Below are 20,488 nucleotides of genomic sequence, written 5' to 3'. Positions count from 1 at the left end.
TTACTGGATCAGTTTGACACCCCTGATTTAGAGTATCAATCAGCCTCGTCCCCTCTTGATGTCTTTGGACTGTGGGAGGAAGCTGGAGTACCAGAGAGAACCCACACAGGCACAGGGAGAACATGGAGACTCCACACAGAAAGATCCTGTGCTGGAGCCGGGGCTCGAACCTGAAACCTTCTTGGTGTGAGGGGACAGTGCTGACCACTGCACCACCGTGCCGCCCATATATGACATCATATATCAGTAAATTTTACACAACAACCTGCAAAATATGCACTTAAGTTTTAACTTTCAACATAGTCAACTGTCAGGGGAGCCGTGAACGTTACGCTGCTGTTGTAGAGTGATGTTATCAGGATGATGAAACATATAATTGCTGATGTGACATTACCCGACGTGTAGAACAACATTACTGACAGTCATTGATGTGAAATCACTTGCTGGAATTTCTGATATAGGTATGACTGAGAGGGATGAGCGAGAGCAAACATCCACAGTGCGATGAGCACATCCTCTCCATGTCCAGCTTTTATTTCAGGTTCAACCTCGGTAATGAATTTACATTTTTACTGCAAACAAGGTGAAGAATGTGGGAAGTTTGTTCTGTAGTCCGTCCAAAGAACATTGTAGTTTAAAGAGGCAAATCTGTTTATTCCAAGAGCTCAAATTCAAAGTGCTCCATGTTGAATGAAGAGTGCCGCGGCTTTAGCGAAGAATCCTAATATTTGTCGAAGGGTTATTGTGTTTTTTGATTGCTTTTTTGTGGTCTCGAATCAAAGGGACAAAGGCTCAAACCAATGTGAAAGTGCATTCAACCTCTCTTTATTTGACTTTTCAAGAGACTCCACTCTTGTCAAATAAAACTGAGCAGTTGACAATTGCTAACAAATGTGTTCTTTTCAAATTATTCAGTGACCAGCAATTCAAACAGTCTGCTGGACCATAAAAGCAGGATGCTCCACACTCACCCGAGCCCTGGGATCAGCGAATGACTCCTTTTTTTGATCAGCCATTTGGTGGAAGACCTTTTTCTTTATTATCTGATAATTCCTCAATAAGAGCAAGATGAAACAGCTCTTGTGGGTTTGCGCGGCTTTGATGGCAATCTTTGTTACAGGTAAGACCAACGTTCATGTATCGCATGTCAGGAGAAGAGGAACCTCCTGTCTACTCATGCGATTGCTGATGTGGTTGAATAATTGAAGGAAAACATAAAATGAATGAGTCGATTCATCTTGAATCAAAAACATGGAATTTTGTCACAACTTGTTAGCTAATATATGAAATGGTCCACTACTGATTTTTATGGATCTACCACTGATTTCTGAGCCCAGCTTATACATTTACGATTACCCAAAGGGTTTCATGTGACAGTGAATGTCATCTTTATCTGTAGGCATTTTTGTGTTTCCGTCCGGTTTTGAAATGCTCTGATTCATCACCCCATGTCCTTCTTGTTATTACACAAGACATAAATCAAATCAGTATGAAAGTTTAATTTGTGTTGTTTAAATTAAGGACTTGGGGCTTGAAAATCTTTGCATCACTTTACCTAGACTCGCAAATTAGGAGAAGCAGCTGTAAAAGAGTCTGACACCGATACTGACATTTCTCTGTATTGCGGTTTATTAGCGTCATCTCATGCACAAATTTGCATCAAAAATTAAAAGCAGCTCATCTTTTTCTTGTGCAAACTATTTCCAATCTTGTTTATGATGAAAGTCTCATTCTCTAATCAAGAACCACCTTCTTTTCTTTTCTTTTTCTTTTGTTCCTCTGAATCTCTGGATCACAGGTGAGTCGCTGACCTGTAACACCTGCAGACTGGGTTTTGCGAGGAGGTGCCTGTTCAGCTCCACCCAGACCTGCAGCGACTCTGAGCCGAACTGCTACTGGGGTAAACTGGGTGAGTGACATTTCCCTAAAATCCACTACTTGCCAAGACGTTGCAGGTAACGAGAGCGGGTAGAAGTGTCTGTCTGCAGAGTTTGTACGTGACTGAGCGAAAGTTAATTGACACTGCCGGAGACGATGAAACGCGACAGTGAGTGTGGAAGTGTGGCCTGATGTTCAACGAACCCACAGGTGTACGAAGCTGGGTCAGGTCGACTTATGGCTTGGACACACACAGGAACAGGGGCTATTAAAGGAATGGTATATCATTTTGCATACATACTACCCATCACCTCTCTAACGCATGAAGATGAAGTTGTATGACTCATGGTTCTCATTCTTTGGGCTACTAGACTCTGAACTGAGTCAACCTGTCTAAGTATGTAAAGCCGCTGGGGCAGTCTCTGCAGCTGGTTCAATATTTAAAGTGACAGTGCTATTTTCTGGCGGTGGCAGTTACTACAAAGTACTAACCTCTGTCGACACAAGCGTAAGTCGTGGGCTCTACTGTTGCTGCTGTAAAATGGTGGATTAATAGTTTTGAGCATCACGAACGACCTCCGCAAAAACTGAGTCCAATTTGATTTGAGTGTAAAGTGAACTGTTTCAGGTATTTCTAGTTAATCCAGTATGTCTACTCCCTCTTCCCGCTATCAGCCTTCAACATCAGTGACTTGTTCAGCATGGAGACGCGGGGGTGCATGGCTTCGTCTCTTTGCAACCAGACTGAAACAGGGGCCCTCCTGAGCGCTGGATACACCGTCACCAGGACCTGCTGCAGCACTGACCTCTGTAATGGGGCCACACCTCTGCAACTCCCTGTGAATGTGGCTCTGGGCGCCACCCTACTCGCCTTGTGGAATTCCTGGAGCTGCTAAAATGAATACAGCAATAATTGGCATTCATCCCTAGGTGTAGGCCACATCTGCAAACATTGTCCGACAAGCTTTTTGAGTTTCCAATCAATGTTAAATGTATGTTATTGAATACGCACAATTCTACAGTGACGCTCCTCATGTTGCACAACAATGAGGAACCTGCCAATGTTGTCTGATTAAAAAAAAACACAGACCAAACAATACAAACTTCACTTGCTTCTGGGTACCGAGAGTTTTTCTGTTTCAACAACTGGAATAAAAAAAACCTGATCAACCTCATTCTTGCTGATGTCACAACTCACCTGAAAGATTTCCATTTCCTTCTGGGAGGTTTATTCAACAGACATAGTATTGTAGAGACCATTTAGTTTGAATCAGAAGGAAAAACTGAATCAGCTGACTTTGGAAATCCAAGAAGAATGAACAATTTCTGGAGAGCAGCGATCTTCCTGACCGCCTTCGTGGCAGCAGGTAATTTAAGAAATAACTTTGGATTTGAAAATAAAATAAAACTGATTCATTCAAAGTAATCGACAAATATAATCCTTAATTCACATCTAAGTGGATTATTTTCAGGATCAGGATCCATTAAAACTGAACTAAAAGATCTCTACCTATGAATGTCTCCTCATCATACCAGTTAAAACTAATTTCAGCAAGAATCTTGTAACACACAGACAAATAACACATGCTTATGCTAGTGGCTCATTACATGGCAACAAACAAGATGTTCAGAACAGGCGTCATGGGACAGACAAAGACGAGTGATTACCGTACTTTCATTGCTTTTCTTGATTAAGTCTCGGGTGGCTGTGTTGACCTGAAGCTTCATGACATTCACTTTGAGCACTAATTGTAACGCATCTAAAAGTGAGTCACTGTTAAAAAGAAAAAAATATATAAATGTGACAACGGAATTGTTTGTTCACATTTAAAGTGCTTTCCTTAGCTGGCTTTTTCAGCATTCTGGAGCCACAAAGAAGTAATGCTGGGGGAAAAAATGATCTTTGTGAGATCGAGACCCTTATTTGTGTGAGTGATGAGATGAGCAGAGGTTGATAGGTGTTTGAAACTGAATGGCATAATATTATAATGTCAACATTATTATTTGTAGTAAAATCATGGCATACTTGTCTCAGAAGATGTGTCAGAATAATAAATGAGAACCTCTGGAGGATAAGGAGACTGTCAGAGTGAACTGAACCCCAGTCAATTTCGAGTATCAATCAGCCTCGAAGATCCCGTGCTGGAGCCTGGGCCCGAACCTGGAACCTCCTAGCTGTGAGGCGACAGTGCTGACCACCGCACCCGAACCCCAGAAATATCTTTACAAAATCAATGAGACGTATTCTCGGAAACTTTATTAATCACAGGGCAATAGAATTAATATTGGCAGTCCTCATGGATGAAATTTCAGACCGTTTTCCATATTGATGTTTAAATAACTCGACCAATAGTAGAGAGCGTTTGGGAGGAGGGAGAGCGTTTGCTTTGCCAATACCGACCTTTTCTTTATTCAATTTTTATGCTGTTTTTGCAGCTTTTTTTGCACCAGGTTAACAACAAAAAAAAAAATCCTCATCAAAAATAACTATTTTAAAGTCTTTCCACATTATCAACACATAGGCATTTTCCATCCCAGGTAATACAAAGAGTTACTGTCAATCTGGGTATCGTCTGCCTTGTTTTTTCATCCTTCTCTTTGGCAGGGCGTTGTCTTAACTGCACTCAGTGCCCCATCGGTGTTTCTGGCCTCTGTCTGTTCCCAAGTGACGTCACATGCGACAACGCAACTGAGAGCTGCTACAGAGGAGAAGCACGTGAGTAAACACCGGAAATACTAGAAATACTTCAACCACTATGGTGAGGTTAAAATGTTCTTACAATGTATCAAAAGTTGTAATAAAACAAAACATTATGACATCTGCTAAAAATGGAGGGTCACTGAGGCCTATTGTTTGTATTTTTTATGTGTGCATTCCAAGGCCATATAAGAACAGTTCTGTTTTTGGATTTTATTTCTGAAAACTTGATATTATTTAATCATGGTTTTACATGATTTTCTGATGTTCAGAGTTCAACGCCACAGGATCTTTCTCCCTTCACACCCGCGGGTGCCTGGACTCTGATCTGTGTGGGCAGACGCTGACTGGCACCTTCCTGGGAGCTGGTTACACCACCTCATTCGAATGTTGTACCACAGACCTATGTAACGGAGCCGCATCCATCCAGCTCCCCCTGACTGTGGCCGTCTGTACTGCCATCCTGGCTTCTCTGTGGGGCATGTGGGAGTTGTAGTTTGACATGAGCTGCCACTCTTCCCTTTTTCCAAAGTGTGTTGTGCTGTTAGCACTTGTCAATGACTGATCAGTGTCTAGTCATTCCTATCCACCCCAACCGATAAAAAAACAGCCATGAAAGCCTTCTATATCATTAAAAGACAACGCATTGTTTATTTTCTGCCTTTGGCTTAATCAAAACCTCAAAAAATAAAAGTTGATTTGTGTTAAATCTCTGTCATCAAAATGATTTATACCTAAAAGTAATTCGCTGCCTAAATGTTATCCTTGGCAGCATGAACAGGCCTTTGGATCCATGGAAGTTCAATTCAGGAAATAAAATGGTAACACCTACAGGCCCTTAGTTTCCTGTAGTTTCCTGTAACTATTGTGTATTATTTAGCTGGGCAGTTTAGTGAGGAACATTTTTTCCCCCTGGATACAACACAGCACATTTAGGCTCTTGCATGAAATTCAATCAGCAGCAATCAAATTTTCTTTTTCTTATTTCCAGGCTTGTGGAAACATATCAAATGCCTTGATTCTTTAGAATCATAATCAGGTTAATAAAACCTTGTAGATCAATTGGTCAAATTAAAAGAAAGAAATACTTCCACAATACAAAACAGCATGATTTCACTTTATTTCCGAATGTCTGGCATTGAACAGAAGGACTAGCATTGTGTCAGTAAACAAGCCCAGATGGATTCGGTCAAAGACCCAAGGTTGTTGATTCATGACTGCAGCGCCACGAGTCTTTCTAAAACCAAGAATGCCATCTAGTGTTTTACAATGAGAAACACAGCAACAATGGCCAAGTAAGGCTTGAGAAACACGGCTACTGTGACTTTAGTGTGAAGAAATATTTAATCAGTGTTTACATGGTACCCTGCGTACTATGCATTGGAAGGGAAGGGCATTCCCTTCCAACCTTTTTAGATCATCATAAATCCAAATAAAATAATTTTGAAGCACTACACCAAATGTAACCCGAGAGGATACTTAGCCTGTACAGTATCTGTGTATCTCAACCACTGGGCTGCGGCCCATGGGTGGGCCGTGAGGACCCTCAACCCGCCTGCAAAATGTTTTCACGCTGAAGCTCTTTTTTGGAGGAAAATGTTTCATAATACAGTTCAGAGAAACTTTAATCTAAATATGAAATGGAAAGTATACATTTAATCCATACAGTTAATATAACTATCAAAATAACCAATCATTAGTTCTACATCATCCAGCTTCAATTGGAAAATGAATTGTTGGCTTGTATTAAGACTTTTCAAATAGATTATGAGATGAAGGTAGAAAAGATGAGCCAAAATAATTCAGGATCAACTTTTAATGGGCCCTGGCCTGTAAAAAATATGACATAGGACAGGTTGAGAACCCCTGGGTTATGAGTTGACCCCTAAACTGATTTAATAGCATGCTAATTGCAAGCCCTGAGCGAGCACACAGAGAGAATGACTGTTTGAGGAAATAAATAAAATCAGCAAAACTCTTACGAACAAGTGCTGGCAGGTTTCTTCAGATAAATGTGCTGCCGCTAGCATGGATGCAGAAGATGTGGTTTATACTTGGCTTTGCGCTCGAGAGGTATTAAATGGATATTTTGGGGGGAAAAATTGCAGTTGATGTGTAGCAGCTGTTGTTAGCAATAGGGCGCAGTTAGCTTCAAGCTAAATGTGGCTGGCTATTTCTGCAGCAAAAGAAGAGCAAAAACAACATATACAACACTATTTGGGTGGAGCATGGTTTTAAAAAACGATTGTATTCCCCTAAGTTCTTGTACCATGTTTCGTTCAAAAGTCTCATTGTGTTCAACTACATGAGCCCAAACCCAAAAAAAAAAAAAAATGGAACAAGTTTTTTTCTTTTTTGGAACAATTCAGCTCCATAAATATTGACTCGTGGAGGAGTCGAGGAAGGATAAGCATCTCTCGCTCTCCTCCTGGCTTCAGCTCCCCTGTATATGTCCCAGCGGCCTCTCCGTCCTCTCCAGAGCCTCTAGTGTCGTCTGGCGGGTATTTACGGAGAGCTCAGCCCGTCACGCTCCGCCAGGAAATGGAGGCACCGCTATGATGTTGATGAGCGCTGCGGCGGCGGCAGCAGAACTGGGAGGAGAAACGAGAGCGGCAGCAGCAGCAACAGGCGTCAGCGGCAACCACCAGCCCTCGAAGGTAGCTCTGCAGGCCCTTTACTGGTTTTAATAGAACATTTACTGCTCGAAAAGAAAACTACGTTTGCTTAATTTAACGTTGCGGGTGCTTGTTAAGACGTCACAGTGGTTACTTTGTTATTTTCTTCGTGATTTGTAGCGGAAGATGGGCTTGGCTACACGAGAGTTTCGAAACCGTCTCCTCGTGTAGAAAAATAAAACCAGTTAAACTTTTGTTGTTGTTGTTGTTGTTGTTTTTGACAACGTGTTCCGTTTCCGTCTCCTTCAGGAAAGGTTCCGAGTTTGTAGCCGGAGAAGATGAGCGACGCTAGTACGCCTAAATTTGAACTTTTCGTGAAGGTAAGAAAGGGGAAAAAAAAAGGGCATCACACCCTGAAAAGTGACGCGGTGACATTGTGCGTTTGTGTGACGTGACCGTGTGTGACACAAGTTTACTTAACGGTGTGTTGTTTCTATCTTATCTCTACATCAGTCCTTCATTTTTTTTACACGCATGTTAAGACAACCTATCAACACTTTATGAGAGCAAAATGTCACCTTGACGAAGACTCCTCTTGACTAATATCCCTGTCAGCCAGACCACCTCTGCTGACTCACCGGGCTTCTCAACGACATTAAAGCTAATCGTATTAAATGCACATTAAGATAAGGGGCAGGCGACTTTAATCTATATTTAGTATGTAGTCTGGGCGGCGTAATCTCATTTTCCTAGGGTGAAAAACAAGTTCCATAATGAACCAATATGGCTTTCTTTCTTTAGTCTTCCCCTCAGGAGTTGCCATAATGATTCTTCTGTATGAACACTGAACATGTGCACCGCCCTCCTCTCTCTTCTCTCCGTCTTTCTCCGGGGGTGAAAGATGCAGTTGTAAGCTCTTAAAACCTGGTTTCCAGCCAACCTCCTTACTTACTTGATAGGCCTTAATGAACACGATATCTGATTACAGGTCCACACTCCTGCCTGCAACTTTATTTAAGCTACAACACATAAAGGAGATACAGTGTGAATGGCACTGTTTGGAGTTCTTTGCATACATGTGAATGCAGAAGTTATTTACTTTGCTTCTGGGGCTGCCATTAGAGCGTTTGGTACACGTTGATAATAGAATGGCTTTTTTGTGTTGATTTTTTTTACTGGGAAAAAATATTTTAAAAAGGGAAAATTGGATTATTTGACATAGATTGGTGCCTGGACACATTGGAAGAACGTGATTGGTGGGCCGGGGCATCTCTGTAGCGTGATGCATGTTGCGACGCTGTTTGCATAGTACATATTTGATCATGTTCGGATTAATTTTGCAACTTAAGCCACAGCTAGATATTAATGGAACTGGATTAATCAGATGATTGCTGTTTAATTCAAATCATCAGTCCAAGACATGAAAAGATTTGACTGTTAAACAGACGCAAAATAGATGAGCCGGTTCATTTATTACCACACACACACACACACACACACACTCTTTTGAAATCAGTTTCATTCTTGTGTTTTTCCTAAAATAATTTACCATAAATATCACTGAGAATGTGCAAGTATATCACATCGCAGCCTCACTCTTCCTCCATCTGGCTTTAATCGAAAGCCTTCGCCCTTCTTATCAATACCAAGATGGAAAATTCCGATCAGATATTCTTGTATTCCAGGCGGGCAGCGATGGTCAGAGCATCGGCAACTGTCCCTTCTCTCAGCGTCTCTTCATGGTTCTCTGGCTGAAAGGAGTCGTCTTTGATGTCACCACGGTGGACATGAAGAGGTGACTGTGTGTTTGCTCTCTCACAGACTCAGTACAAGAATGTCCGCCGACTGTTTTCAGGCTCCCGGTGTAGCTTTCATTGGAGGAAAACGGGACCTTTTTATTTACTTGACATCTGTTGAAAGATATACCGCGTCGACCGGCTCTGATTTTACTCAAAGTGGCAAATCTTATATGAAAACACAGGAAATATCTGCATCTTGCCAACTTCCCTTTTCCCCTCCATTCCTCTCCCTCTGTTTAACTCTTGTTTTCTACTTCTTCTCCATATGTTTCCTTACGTCCGTCTACGTGCAGGAAGCCAGACATCTTGAAGGACCTGGCTCCCGGTGCCCAGCCGCCCTTCCTGCTGTACGGCAGCGAGGTGAAAACTGACACCAACAAGATTGAGGAGTTCCTTGAGGAAAATCTTTGCCCTCCTAAGTAATCACAACATCCATATGTTTCCCTTTTTTTGGTCAACCTCCTGTTTCGACCTCCTGCAGATGTTGCCGTCCTTACGAGTATTTATGATATTCCAGGTATCCTCGTCTGGCTGCTCGCAACCCTGAGTCTAACACAGCTGGCATGGATGTCTTCTCCAAGTTCTCCGCTTATGTGAAGAATTCAAACCCTCAGACCAATGAAAGTGAGTCAAATATCATCTTCATCGTCTTTGCTTTGGACACAGTTGAGTCTCGGGTTGAGAGGCAGCCAGCAGGGAACATGTGTTAATAACATTATGGTCCGTGTTTTTAGCCACAGCATTCGATGATCTCATAGGGAATGTCACCGATGTGGGTTGAAAATTGTATGTTCAGTCCACTGGACTCTTTGGTGAAAAAGCAGCTAGCTTCTGCAGCTAGGATGAATTGCATTTTGCAGATAAATCTTCTCCTTGGATTGACTGTGTTTTCTGTACATGCACATGTGCTCAGATCTAGAGAAGGGCTTGCTGAAGGCTCTAAAGAAGCTAGATGACTACCTTGGCTCCCCACTTCCTGATGAGATTGACGAGAATAGCGCAGATGATCTCACTTCCTCATCCCGCCCCTTCCTGGACGGCCAAGTGCTTACTCTAGCTGATTGCAACTTGCTGCCTAAGCTCCATATTGTGAAGGTAATCTTCTGGTTTAAGCTGTGAGGCCTGAGATGGCCAGATGATCACACCTTTTTAACTTTTTGGATTATTTTTAAAAGTTTGTCTCTGAATTTTTTTTCTGTTTCTAGGTAGTGTGTTTAAAATACAGAAACTTTAGCATCCCTCAGTCTCTGAGCAACCTTTGGAGGTACCTGAATGCTGCGTACGCTCAGGAGGAGTTTGCCTCCACCTGCCCAGTCGATGAAGAGATCCACATCGCCTACTCCTCTGTAGCTAAAGCTCTCAAGTAGGAGGAGAAACAGGAAAGGGGGGGGGGGTGATAAATTGTTAAAGCAATCGGGAGAACAATACACAAAAGTGTACAAAGAGACAAAAGCACATTTTTCCTGCTCAGTGAGTGTTCACACAAGTTTGTACTCTGAATCAGTACAGTTGGTTAGCCATCGCCAGACTAACCCTACAGCTCTGCTTCCGTTAGCTTGACAGATTGTTGATGTCCAAAAAAGGGATTCTTTCTGATTGCTGTGTGGGTCTGTTCACATTATTAGGAAAAAACAAGCACTATAGAAGTCACAGAAGCAAGGGGGGAGGGGGGGGACCTCATACACAAGAAACATTTCAACTGTGGCTAAATTTATTTCGCTGCTCAAGTATTTTTCTGTTTTCCTGAACTTTTTTGTTCTTGAAGTAGTGAATTAAGTCCTTGGTGCTTGATTCGCGCTTGTAGGCTCACACAAACACGCAGGCACGCATTTTTGTACATGTGTACACACTTAGGTCCCTTTTCCACTGACGAAAAAAAACCTGCTTACATCTGGCTTTTGTCTGCAGTGGGAAAAGGCCCACTGCACCGTCAGGCCAGGCAAGAAGTAGACAACCTCCCATGATCTAACACACGTGAGGATCTTCTCAATGAAGTCATGAGACATGGATGCTTGCCTTCCTTTGAAAATTATTGTGGGATGGTTTACTACAATTTTCTGGTATCTGATCAGCCGAGTACAAATCTACCAGCAAGCTATCATCAGTGGCAGCTGACAGATGAATCAAGCGGGCTCAAATATTGCGACTTGACTGTTGGCAAGTTGATGTCTATTCATGATTCAAAGGCCACAGTTGGATCATTACAACAGTTCTTTTCCATGTGAGCGGCTTCAGGATGAAGCGAAACGGAATCTGCAGTGGTTCCAGTGGCGTACACTTACAGGCCAAAACAATCCGGACCTACTCGTCAGGGTTTGGATTATGTAGAAGAAGTTGTTTTTAATGTAGCAAGATTGGAATTTGAAAAGAAAAATAAAAACACCTACATGTTTGTTGGAAATTTCAGTGGAAAAAGGTATTACACACATCATGGACACATTACATCCTTGCTGGTGCGCGATTAGACACCACCCCCCTTGTTGCTCCTTCATTTTGGGTAAATTCTACTAACACATAGCTGCCTATGCCTCACGCAAGCTGGCTCGACTCTTTATTTTTTTCGTGGACTTTAAGCAGGCATTTTAATTAGGGGACACATATGTATGTCAGCACCTGCCAAAGTGTCTTTTGTGGGTTTGTGTTTTTTTTTTGTTTGTTTTTTTTGTTTTTTTTTTACTATTCCGGAAACAAGGCCTTTTACAGATAAACTTGTGTTTAAAGCCAACTTGTGATTACATGCAACAGTTTTTTTTTTTTTTTAGACAGCGTCGTGCAGCTCGGAGAGACTGCGGTGCACATCTGACTGCCGACACAGTCTCACTTCAAGGCTCTAGAACTGAAAGCAGTTAGGGAGACAGGAAACTATTTCATTTGACACAAGCTTCCCTTTTCTGTGCGTCCACAGTAGGTTTGAAGGACTACTCAAGATTACTGAGCTTATTGTGATCCGCTGTTAGGGGTTCTTGCCAATATTTATTTACTCCTGCTTGTCATGCATGAAGGATATTTTTATGTCATATAATAGAAGGAGATCGGGTTTTGAACACATTGAAATAAGTTAATTCTCACGAGGGACAAAACCAGCAGCAGTTTCGAGTTCTGAGTATACACAATGTAAATAAAGCAATGTAAACTTAAAAATGTAGGCTGACATTGAAGGATAAGCCTGGTAATATTCTCAATTCATCTTATTGTCAACAAATAACATGAAAAGTGCAAAACCATGTGTCAGTCTGCCAGAAAATGGGTTAATTATTTTTTTTAAGAGTTGAAATACTTCCCTTAAACCACTGACAAGGGAGTGTTAGTATTACTTGAACAGGAGTTTAGTAAATAGTGCATGTGAGGTAGATCATATTCAGCCATATTGTTGCTTTAGGTCATAATGGCTTCAGGATGTTTTACGTAAGATTGTCTCAATGTTTAACAATTGGTGCTCGTTTTCATTGTAGTCAAGAAATCTGACTGTGTTAAGTTGTGCGGTTTTATTGGAGTCTGTGCCACCCATCCAAACTGAAATATGATAATGATTTATTAAAAAAATCAATAACACCACAAGATTGTAACTTGTGGTTTTGATGACAATGTCGCTGTCAACCAACACACACAAAGCGACGCTCACAGGTTGAAATGTAATGGCATGATGGCCTTTGATCATGATGGCCATTATTCAGTAAAACTTATATTTATCTTGTATATTGGTTTGTTGATTTAAAAAAAAAAAAAGATACTGTACTGGTCTCTGGTTTGGCACTGATTGATAAATGTTAGCACACTTAACATGCTGAATCCCAAGCATAATGGGTAATATGCTAACGTCATGATGTTAGCACGCTAAGATGTCTTAATTGGTGGCAAATAACCAGAGTAGTCTACTGTTCAGTTGTTGTTGTTGTTGTTGTTGTTTTTTTCCCAGATATGAATTTCAGATTCAATGGCACTGGATAAAATGTTAAGGGAACGAATAGTTGCCTAGTGGTTATCAACCAAAGTGAGCACACATCATGTTAGCATGTAGCAAAGAACAGCTGAGTCATTGAGCTGCTAGCATGACTGCGCTGTAGGTTTAGTGTTAAACTACCAGGCATTGTACACAAGAAATACTTGGTTGTGGGGTCAATCCACTGCTAGCTTTAGTCTTTTCATGTTCATCTTTTGACAATAAGAAAAATGCAGAATCGTTCAGAACTTATCTATCAATGAAAATGTTGTATAATTAGTGATTGCAGGCAGATGATCCACGTCATGCGTCGCCAGTGAAACTAATCCTTTTGTGTTACTTCATCAGTCTGAAACTCTTTAAGCCTGAATGTCAAAGGCTGGAAAGAACTGGAATTAATAATGACAATAGGCCTTCTCCAACTGCACTAGCAGCTTGTGTCGAGGAATCTGACTGCATGGCGCTATGCTAATTAACATTTGTTAAGGCTGGTGTGTCACATTGTCATTATTTTGGGAGTGTCTTTGTTACTTTGAGCTCAAGATAGCCTTGTGTGTCTCATGTCAGTAGGAAGTTATTTTAAAAAAGAAAAACATAAGTGCAATTTAATCTGATTTTTTTTTTTTTTTTTTAAAAGACCATTTTTTAAACTATCTTTGATTATAGGAATGGTGTGTTTGGTGTAAGGCAGGTGTTACTTGACTGAACTGTTACGTTCTAAAATGGATACATTAAAGGGACTGTCTGAATAATGTCAGTGCTCCATTCTAGTGTTTTCTTAGTCCAAGATTTGATATTACTTCAGGGACCATTTAACTCACCTGATAAACTTGTCAGCATGTTACTTTTTTTATTTAGTTTCAGTTCATTTGACTTTTTTTTTTAAACCGCTTGTAAAGCTTTCTTAATTCAGCGCTGTGCTCTTTCACATCTCGAACCCTCCTTCTGTTCTTTGTCTTTTGCGCTGTCTGCCCTTTAGTCCATACTCGCTGCACTTGGTCCACAGAGTGAAAACGGCTGTGGACGCTAAATTTGTAGAGGTAAATCAGCAATGCAGACAATCAATTTAATAGCACGACTGTAAGTTTTGATGATGGATTTTGTATTTTGAAGCCATTAATAAACACAATCCTGTATTGATTACCAATAAACTCATCTTGATTAAAACAGTGGTTGATTATTTATGCATTTGAGAATTTTTTTTTTTTTTTATAAAAACAGTGACTAGTGCAGTCAGGGGTATTGTGATTTTCACTTTCAATACGTGAAATGCTTTCTGGAGGCAATTTCAACTCAAGAATTCACACTCTGATCTTGAGTACATTTCAAACGTTTAATGGCATAAAATGTTGTGATGACATTAACAGCAAAATGTTACTTATCAACTTTGATACTGCCACACATCCCAACTCACAAGCACTTTCAAATATTTTATTAAATTCCTTTAAAACCTCTACCACACACAATTTATCATGGTCTTGATATAAACTGGAATTTGAATAATCGGCAGATGCACACAACCAATATTTGTACTTTCTAGATATATTTTTTTGAGAGTGTTAAGATAGAGATGGCCAGAATGAAAGTGTGCAAGTGCGCAGTTTTACACAAGCATTGTTAGAGGCGTATACAGCAGTGACGGTAAACACGTCACTCAAGTGGAGTAATTACAAGAGTGTCTACAGCAAATACCACAAGTGTACATGTCATGAAGCATAATACTGAGAAAATGTCTCTGCGGTTTAGTTAATTAGGGTTAAACTCTTGGCATTAGAGATATTCTGATGTTGGCAGTGTCAAGACTAAAATGAAATTTTATGCTATTTATAATTCTGGAACAGTTTACAAAATCTATTTTTGAACCAAGGATGTTTTTGTCCTTGTTTTCTGTGAAAAGTTCAGACTTGAGCTGAGAAACAGCAGTTGACACTCTCACCTCAAGCTCTACAGCTGTGTAACTCTTCTGGGACGTCTTGACTAAATAAAGTGATCTTTGGCAGATGTCAGTGTTTCCGAGGCCTGAAAATGAACGTTCAAATTGAGACAGTATGAACAAATGTTCAGACAACTCTTCCCTCTGGCTGAGAATTGTGTGTTAAGAGCTCATTTTTCAATGTAAAAGTAGAAAAAGGGCAGTTTTGTGCACATAATTTCATCTAGTGTCACATTTTCATCAAAATAAATGATAAAAAAAGAAATTACTGGTCAGATAAGTATGAAAATATTTATTGGGTGGCTGTTTATCAATCTTGTAACACACAAGAATCTTCTAACCTCATTTGCTGACACATAACCAGTGTTCTGAACCACAGGAAGGTCAACCACATCTATGATGATGTGGAACAGGAGCCAGCTGATCAGGCCAGTAGGAGGCCGAGTACAGGCAGCAGGAACAGAGTTGCTCCTCCCCACCTGAGGGCAGCAATGGACACGGCCCCGTTACACAGGTCCGTATCGCAGCAGATGTTGGTGTAGTTGAAGTAGAGGCCCGAGGCATATTTCTGCCCACTCACACCGCACTGGGAGGGAAGAGCGCAACTCTTTTCGTACATCGTCACTTCAAGTAGGCCTACGAGAGCAGAGAAAGAGTTTAAAGTTTCTTCAGTCCATGCAGACATCCGGTGACCTGGTCAAAGAAAACTGTGGATGCAAAGAGAAGCCACGAAAGCTTCTAATAACCAAATATGAGATGTAACTATAAAAACAAATACGTGAAAAGTAACGTGAGGATTTGTAGTACAGTTATATATCATATTCTCTATTCCCTGATTTGATGTACTTCCAGTGTGAGCTTGTTTATCCTCTTTTCATATGCGATTTTTCCATCCTGAATGTGTTGGAATTACTCCCGGCAGATGAAGGCAAACCATTTCATTCATGAAAAAAAATAAATGAAATTGTAGGTCAGAAGATGCCCATTTGAATTAATTTTAGTGACTTGTTGAGTAAATACTATTGTTTCAAGTAATTTCAACTTCATTTCAAAAGAAGTCAGCCGTCGAAAATCTGACATTTTCTCGTGCGCTGATGCTGACACGAATGAAGCCGTGAAGGACTTTTTTTTTTTTCCTGTCTTTTATTTCTGTCGTTTAACCTGCAGTAAACCCCAAAAAGTTCATCACCCCCAGCACAGTTCTTGTTCCAGGAGGTGAGAAGTGTCGAACGCACTCATTAGAAACATAACATAAAAAAAATAGATCTTTATATAAAACATGTAATCCCTGCTGTGGTGCTAAAGGGAGCTATTTTCAGACATATCTCACAAGCCACAGAGCTAACAGGCCTGATGATAAATGGTGCTGAGATTCATTCTATGTTGTTTTTATGTCAAGAAAACAACACAAAAAACAAAACTAAAACAGACCTTCAAAAATGATCACGTTTAAATGTTGGTCTTTGTGATTATTATTGATAATAATAATAATATATTTTATCTAAGGCGCTTTTCAGGGCACTCGGGGTCCCCTCACAAACAATGGTGAAAAGAACACAATATAAATGCAATAAAATCAGAAATGGCAGATGACAAATGTGAGTGAGTAGGCAAGTTAGAAAGGGTGGGTTTTTAGACGGGATTTGAAGATGGATAATGAGTTAATGTTCCTGATGTGGGGCGAAGGGAGTTCCAGAGGCGGGGGGCAGAGCGGCTGAAGGCTCTAGATCCCATGGTGGACAGATGGGTAGAGGGCACAGTGAGGCCGATGGAGGAGGCTGACCTGAGTGTTGATGTGGAGGTGGGCAGAGAGGTATGGGGGGTGTGTGTGGATGACCTTGAAAGTGTGGAGCTGAATTTTGAAGTCCATGCAAAATTTGACAGGAAGCTGGTGGAGTTTTTAGAGACCAGGAGTGGTGTGATTGATGGATGGAGCTCTGGAGACAACACGAGTGGCTGACTTCTGGACCAGTTGCAACTTATGAATGGACTTGAGGGGGAGACTGAAGAGGACGGAGTCACAGTCGTCTCGGTGGCGGGGGACAAGAGTGTGGACGAGGATGGTAGTGCTGTCGGAAGTGAGGGACGGATGGAGGCGGTTAATATTGAGAAGATGGAACACGGGTCTGGAAAGAGAGAGCTGTTGACAACAACACCCAAGCTCTTAGGGGGGAAACAGAGGACTTATCAGTGGGGATGGTGAAACTGGGAGTGTCAGTGAGAGAGGATTTAGAACCAGTTGAGAAAGTTGGAGGAGAACCAGGATTTGATTTCTTGTAAACAGACCAGAGGGAGGGTGTGCGAAGGTGGAGGTGGGTTAAGAGGAGAGGTTGAGCTGGGTGTCCGCTTAGCAATGGAGATGGATGTTGTACTCTCGGAAGATGTGACCAAGGGGAAGGAGATAGACGATAAATAGGATGGGACCGATGACAGAGACTTGAGGAACACCAGAGGAGAGGGGAGAAGGTTGGGAATTGAATGTCCTGAGCTGGATGAACTGAGTGCGGCAAGAGAATTTGGAAATGAACCAGTCCAGGGGTGGCCAGATATTCCAAGAGATGCTAGCCAGTTGAGGAGGATGGTGTGGGAGATGGTGTTGAAGGCCGCACTCTGATCAAGGAGGATAAGAATGAGTGAAAATCCTGGAGTCAGCTGCCATCAGGACGTCGTTGGTGATCTTTAGGAGCGCAGTCTCTATGACGGCTAATGATGAGGACGGAAACCAGATTGGAAGTTTTCATATAAGTTATTGTTACGGAGATGAGAATGAAGCTGAGATGCTACTACTTTTTCCAGGATTTTTGAGAGAAGTGGTAGGTTAGAGATGCGGCACAGGTTATTGAAGTTGTTGGGATCAGAGCCAGGTTTCTTGAGACTGGGTGGTGCAGCAGCATATTTGAGAGATGATGGAACAGAGCAGAGGTTAGGGAGGAGTGGATGAAAGCAGTTATCAGGGCCAGCAGAGAGGGAAGGCATACGATGACCAAAGAGGCTGGCAGTGGGTGGAGCTGACAGGTGGATGTTTTAGATTTTACCAGATTCTCATCCCCGAAATTGTTTGAAAGCATGTCCCTTTCACACACACACACACACACACACACACACACACACACACACACACACACACACACACCTTACCTCTTTTTCCCATTGCAGTACTTGACAGGCAGTGCTGCCCAGCAGGGCATTCCTGGGGAAACTCTAAGCAGTCCAGAGGCGAGATGGCAGGGAACAGACAGGTGTAACAGGTCAGACAGGCTGGGGGGGGGGGGGGGGGGGGGGGCAAACAGATATTAAACAAACAAAATGTTCCGTGAAGACGAGTATTATCCAATATCTAGATACCAGAAGATGAAATAACACCAGCTGGAGAAAATCAGAGAAAATGAACTCAAGACACAAGAAACAACATAGAGCAGCTGGTTAAAATGGAACAGCGCAACATTACATGTTAAAAAATGAGAAAGAGTCACCCTGGCGCTCTTTCTGTACAATTTATTGGTGCATCATTGCTTAATGGTGCTTTGACCTGAAGAAAAGCAGCAGGGCTCAAAACAATACGAGTGGATGCACCACTAAAACGCCCAGAAAGGGAGCTCCGGTGTTCAGACTTGTCATGTTTTTAACTCGCTCTATTATCGTCTGCCTTACATGGTTTTTGTAAATATGTGCGACTGCTATGTTTTTGTTTATCCCATCACACGTTTGGACCTGTCCCTCATTTTGTTGATAAGAATGCCAACAACGCTCAAGATGAGGGACTTCTTGAGTACATATTTTGCTGCCAGAGGGAATTTATAGTACATTCCAGAACTCCACAGCTTAGACTGGCTGAAGAGAGTTTGGGAACAATCCTCTACTTCTCATTTCCCTCCTCATAGTTTTTGTAAAGAGGTGAGACAACAGCTTCTTCAGTTTACCCATAGTTTTCTGGCCGTAGATACAATCCTTGACATTTTGCTCTCAGATATACAGTTGAAGTGACTGTACCGGCCCGGTATGTGAAAAGTTAAAACGCTCTCAACAATACTTTAGTACACAAGCAACAAAAAAAATCTGCGAATATCAAGGGTGCTTCGGTTTTTTTAAAGGAGACGGATTCACTGTGAGCATTTCCGGAAAATGCACTTTTTGCTTTTGAGCAAGTCAAGTGGGAATCCGGAATTGTTCCAAAATACTTAAAATGTTCCGCAGTTTACACAGGTTGGTTCTATTTCCAGATCTGGCAGTCAACACTTATACTTGTTACAAACTGTCTCTTTCAGCACATTTCATGTAATTTTTTTTTGTCCTGATAACCACACATCAGTTGATGGGTCTATTGATTCTACTGATCAGGTTCAGATATTGTGACTGACTGAAAACAGGTCAGATTTCTAAAAGAAAAAGATGTAAAATGCAAAAATTAGGTCATTGTGACAGTTTTTTTTTTTTTAACTGCATCTTCAGTAAGGAAATAAATCCTGAAATCCATAAAGAGCAAAAGCCACAACCGTCCTTGTCGAGAACACTTACATGCTTAATCAATCGAGAGCTCCAGGAGGAGAATGTTTGGAATAGAAATGACCTCTCTCCACACCCCCCAAGATTCTTCTATGCAATACTCAGCACATTAGAACTTATTTTAAAGCGCTTTTTTTAACGTCGAAATATCAGATTAAAGCTTCTTCTTGTGTGTACTACATACTTGCCAAGGGAAGACAACCCAGTGTTGCGATCAAAAGTTGAGAAGGATGCATGACTCCTCCAGTCCTGATGTTGTTTTCTATCCAAAAAAAATCTCCTTCCCAGGATGTTGCGAGTCTGTAATCAAACTGACTTCTGCAGATGATTCAGAGCAACTACCAAATTAAAGTCCACACCCTCCTTCTTTGTCTTCCACTGTACCTTACTGAGTTAGACCCCTAAATGGACAATTAGCACCCTCTCATCCCGTGAGTTTTATGTGTCCTTCTTCTTCTTATGCTCTCTATTGCTATCGTGTCTCAACATCCATGTTAGAACTGTCAGCGTTTCTCCCCTAATATGTTTAATTTAATTTGGAGATGTAATTATGATCAGCTGACATGGCAGCCTAAGAATGGCTGGAGGTTCATTTTATTTCAGCGTGGCAAAAAGGACATCTTACAGTGCACTTCTTTGAAAAAAAAGTACTGCAGTATTTCGTAGAAGTAAGTCACAATGCAGAGACTGAAGTGGAACTGTCTGAAAAGAAGGTAGATGAAAGAAAATGACAAATTTGTTTGGAGATTTCCTTAGATGACCTCTGGCCTTGCTATAAGGAGCAAAAACAAAAAAATTCTCAGGGATGCTGCAGCTAAGAATCCGTTTAGTCAAGATGAGTTTGTGTGTGTGCCTGTGTATGTGCATGCGTGTCTCTGTGAGTGTGTGTATCGATTATGTGAGACAGAATCGACTCGGCATCTTAGACAGCAAAAGAAACCGAGACTAAGCCCGAAAAGAGGGAGGCAGTTTAACCATATTATCTGTTAGTTGTAATAGGAGACGTGATGGCAGCATGAGGGACGGTCTGCTGACAGCAGTCTTGTGATGGGGGGGGGCCAAGTGTGCTCAGACTGAATAAGCTGTTTACCAGTTAATTAATTTCACAGCAGCTCACAACCA

General features: G+C 41.4%; 4 protein-coding genes across 6 annotated transcripts; 3 read left to right on the top strand and 1 right to left on the bottom strand.

The window, feature by feature from the left end:
- Positions 1-1,101: 1,101 nt before the first annotated feature.
- On the top strand, positions 1,102-2,774 carry LOC147240745 (sperm acrosome membrane-associated protein 4-like). The gene is made up of 3 exons (XM_086194327.1): positions 1,102-1,120; positions 1,799-1,909; positions 2,554-2,774. The coding sequence occupies exons 1-3, from the start codon at positions 1,102-1,104 to the stop codon at positions 2,772-2,774; spliced, it is 351 nt and encodes a 116-aa protein (XP_086050453.1).
- Positions 2,775-3,086: 312 nt separating this feature from the next.
- LOC147240744 (uncharacterized) lies at positions 3,087-5,379 on the top strand. The gene is made up of 3 exons (XM_086193075.1): positions 3,087-3,245; positions 4,484-4,594; positions 4,849-5,379. The coding sequence occupies exons 1-3, from the start codon at positions 3,194-3,196 to the stop codon at positions 5,070-5,072; spliced, it is 387 nt and encodes a 128-aa protein (XP_086049201.1). The 5' UTR covers positions 3,087-3,193; the 3' UTR covers positions 5,073-5,379.
- A 1,679-nt stretch (positions 5,380-7,058) lies between these two features.
- Positions 7,059-13,560, top strand: clic1 (CLIC family member 1). The gene is made up of 7 exons (XM_086192622.1): positions 7,059-7,233; positions 7,501-7,571; positions 8,877-8,986; positions 9,284-9,409; positions 9,508-9,614; positions 9,904-10,085; positions 10,196-13,560. Exons 2-7 carry the CDS (start codon positions 7,530-7,532, stop codon positions 10,355-10,357), a joined length of 729 nt encoding a protein of 242 aa, XP_086048748.1. The 5' UTR covers positions 7,059-7,233; positions 7,501-7,529; the 3' UTR covers positions 10,358-13,560.
- Positions 13,423-19,851, bottom strand: LOC147240742 (prostate stem cell antigen-like). Of its 3 annotated transcripts, XR_015111126.1 has the most exons (4): positions 19,551-19,851; positions 18,002-18,121; positions 15,205-15,499; positions 13,423-14,949 (listed from the first exon to the last, which is right to left on the bottom strand). XR_015111126.1 is itself a non-coding variant. In XM_086192623.1 (3 exons), exons 1-3 carry the CDS (start codon positions 19,600-19,602, stop codon positions 15,288-15,290), a joined length of 384 nt encoding a protein of 127 aa, XP_086048749.1. In that variant the 5' UTR covers positions 19,603-19,851; the 3' UTR covers positions 13,423-15,287. The 3 variants fall into 3 exon arrangements, 2 of the variants coding, with proteins under 2 accessions (XP_086048749.1, XP_086048750.1); XM_086192623.1 differs by having other exon boundaries at positions 13,423-15,499; XM_086192624.1 differs by lacking the exon at positions 19,551-19,851 and adding an exon at positions 18,784-18,926 and having other exon boundaries at positions 13,423-15,499.
- Between the last annotated feature and the right edge of the window lie 637 nt (positions 19,852-20,488).

Source organism: Aulostomus chinensis, chromosome 22, assembly GCF_037954235.1.
Source record: "Aulostomus chinensis isolate RoL2024-O1b breed Wild chromosome 22, RoL_Achi_v1.0, whole genome shotgun sequence".
Lineage (NCBI taxonomy): Eukaryota > Metazoa > Chordata > Actinopteri > Syngnathiformes > Aulostomidae > Aulostomus > Aulostomus chinensis.
Note: the sequence above shows the minus strand (reverse complement) of the source record. Positions and strands in the feature narration are given on the sequence as shown.

Excerpts from the sequence above, each read along its gene's own strand:
- LOC147240744 (XM_086193075.1), top strand. The coding sequence starts at position 3,194 with ATGAACAATTTCTGGAGAGCAGCGATCTTCCTGACCGCCTTCGTGGCA. Across the intron at positions 3,246-4,483 it reads GACCGCCTTCGTGGCAGCAG|GGCGTTGTCTTAACTGCACT; the intron begins GTAATTTAAGAA and ends TCTCTTTGGCAG. Across the intron at positions 4,595-4,848 it reads CTGCTACAGAGGAGAAGCAC|AGTTCAACGCCACAGGATCT; the intron begins GTGAGTAAACAC and ends TCTGATGTTCAG.
- clic1 (XM_086192622.1), top strand. The coding sequence starts at position 7,530 with ATGAGCGACGCTAGTACGCCTAAATTTGAACTTTTCGTGAAG. Across the intron at positions 9,410-9,507 it reads GAAAATCTTTGCCCTCCTAA|GTATCCTCGTCTGGCTGCTC; the intron begins GTAATCACAACA and ends ATGATATTCCAG. Across the intron at positions 9,615-9,903 it reads AAACCCTCAGACCAATGAAA|ATCTAGAGAAGGGCTTGCTG; the intron begins GTGAGTCAAATA and ends ACATGTGCTCAG.
- LOC147240742 (XM_086192623.1), bottom strand. The coding sequence starts at position 19,602 with ATGCATCCTTCTCAACTTTTGATCGCAACACTGGGTTGTCTTCCCTTG. Across the intron at positions 18,122-19,550 it reads GGGTTGTCTTCCCTTGGCAA|CCTGTCTGACCTGTTACACC; the intron begins GTATGTAGTACA and ends CCCCCCCCCCAG. Across the intron at positions 15,500-18,001 it reads TACTGCAATGGGAAAAAGAG|GCCTACTTGAAGTGACGATG; the intron begins GTAAGGTGTGTG and ends CTGCTCTCGTAG.
- LOC147240745 (XM_086194327.1), top strand. Across the intron at positions 1,910-2,553 it reads CTGCTACTGGGGTAAACTGG|CCTTCAACATCAGTGACTTG; the intron begins GTGAGTGACATT and ends TCCCGCTATCAG.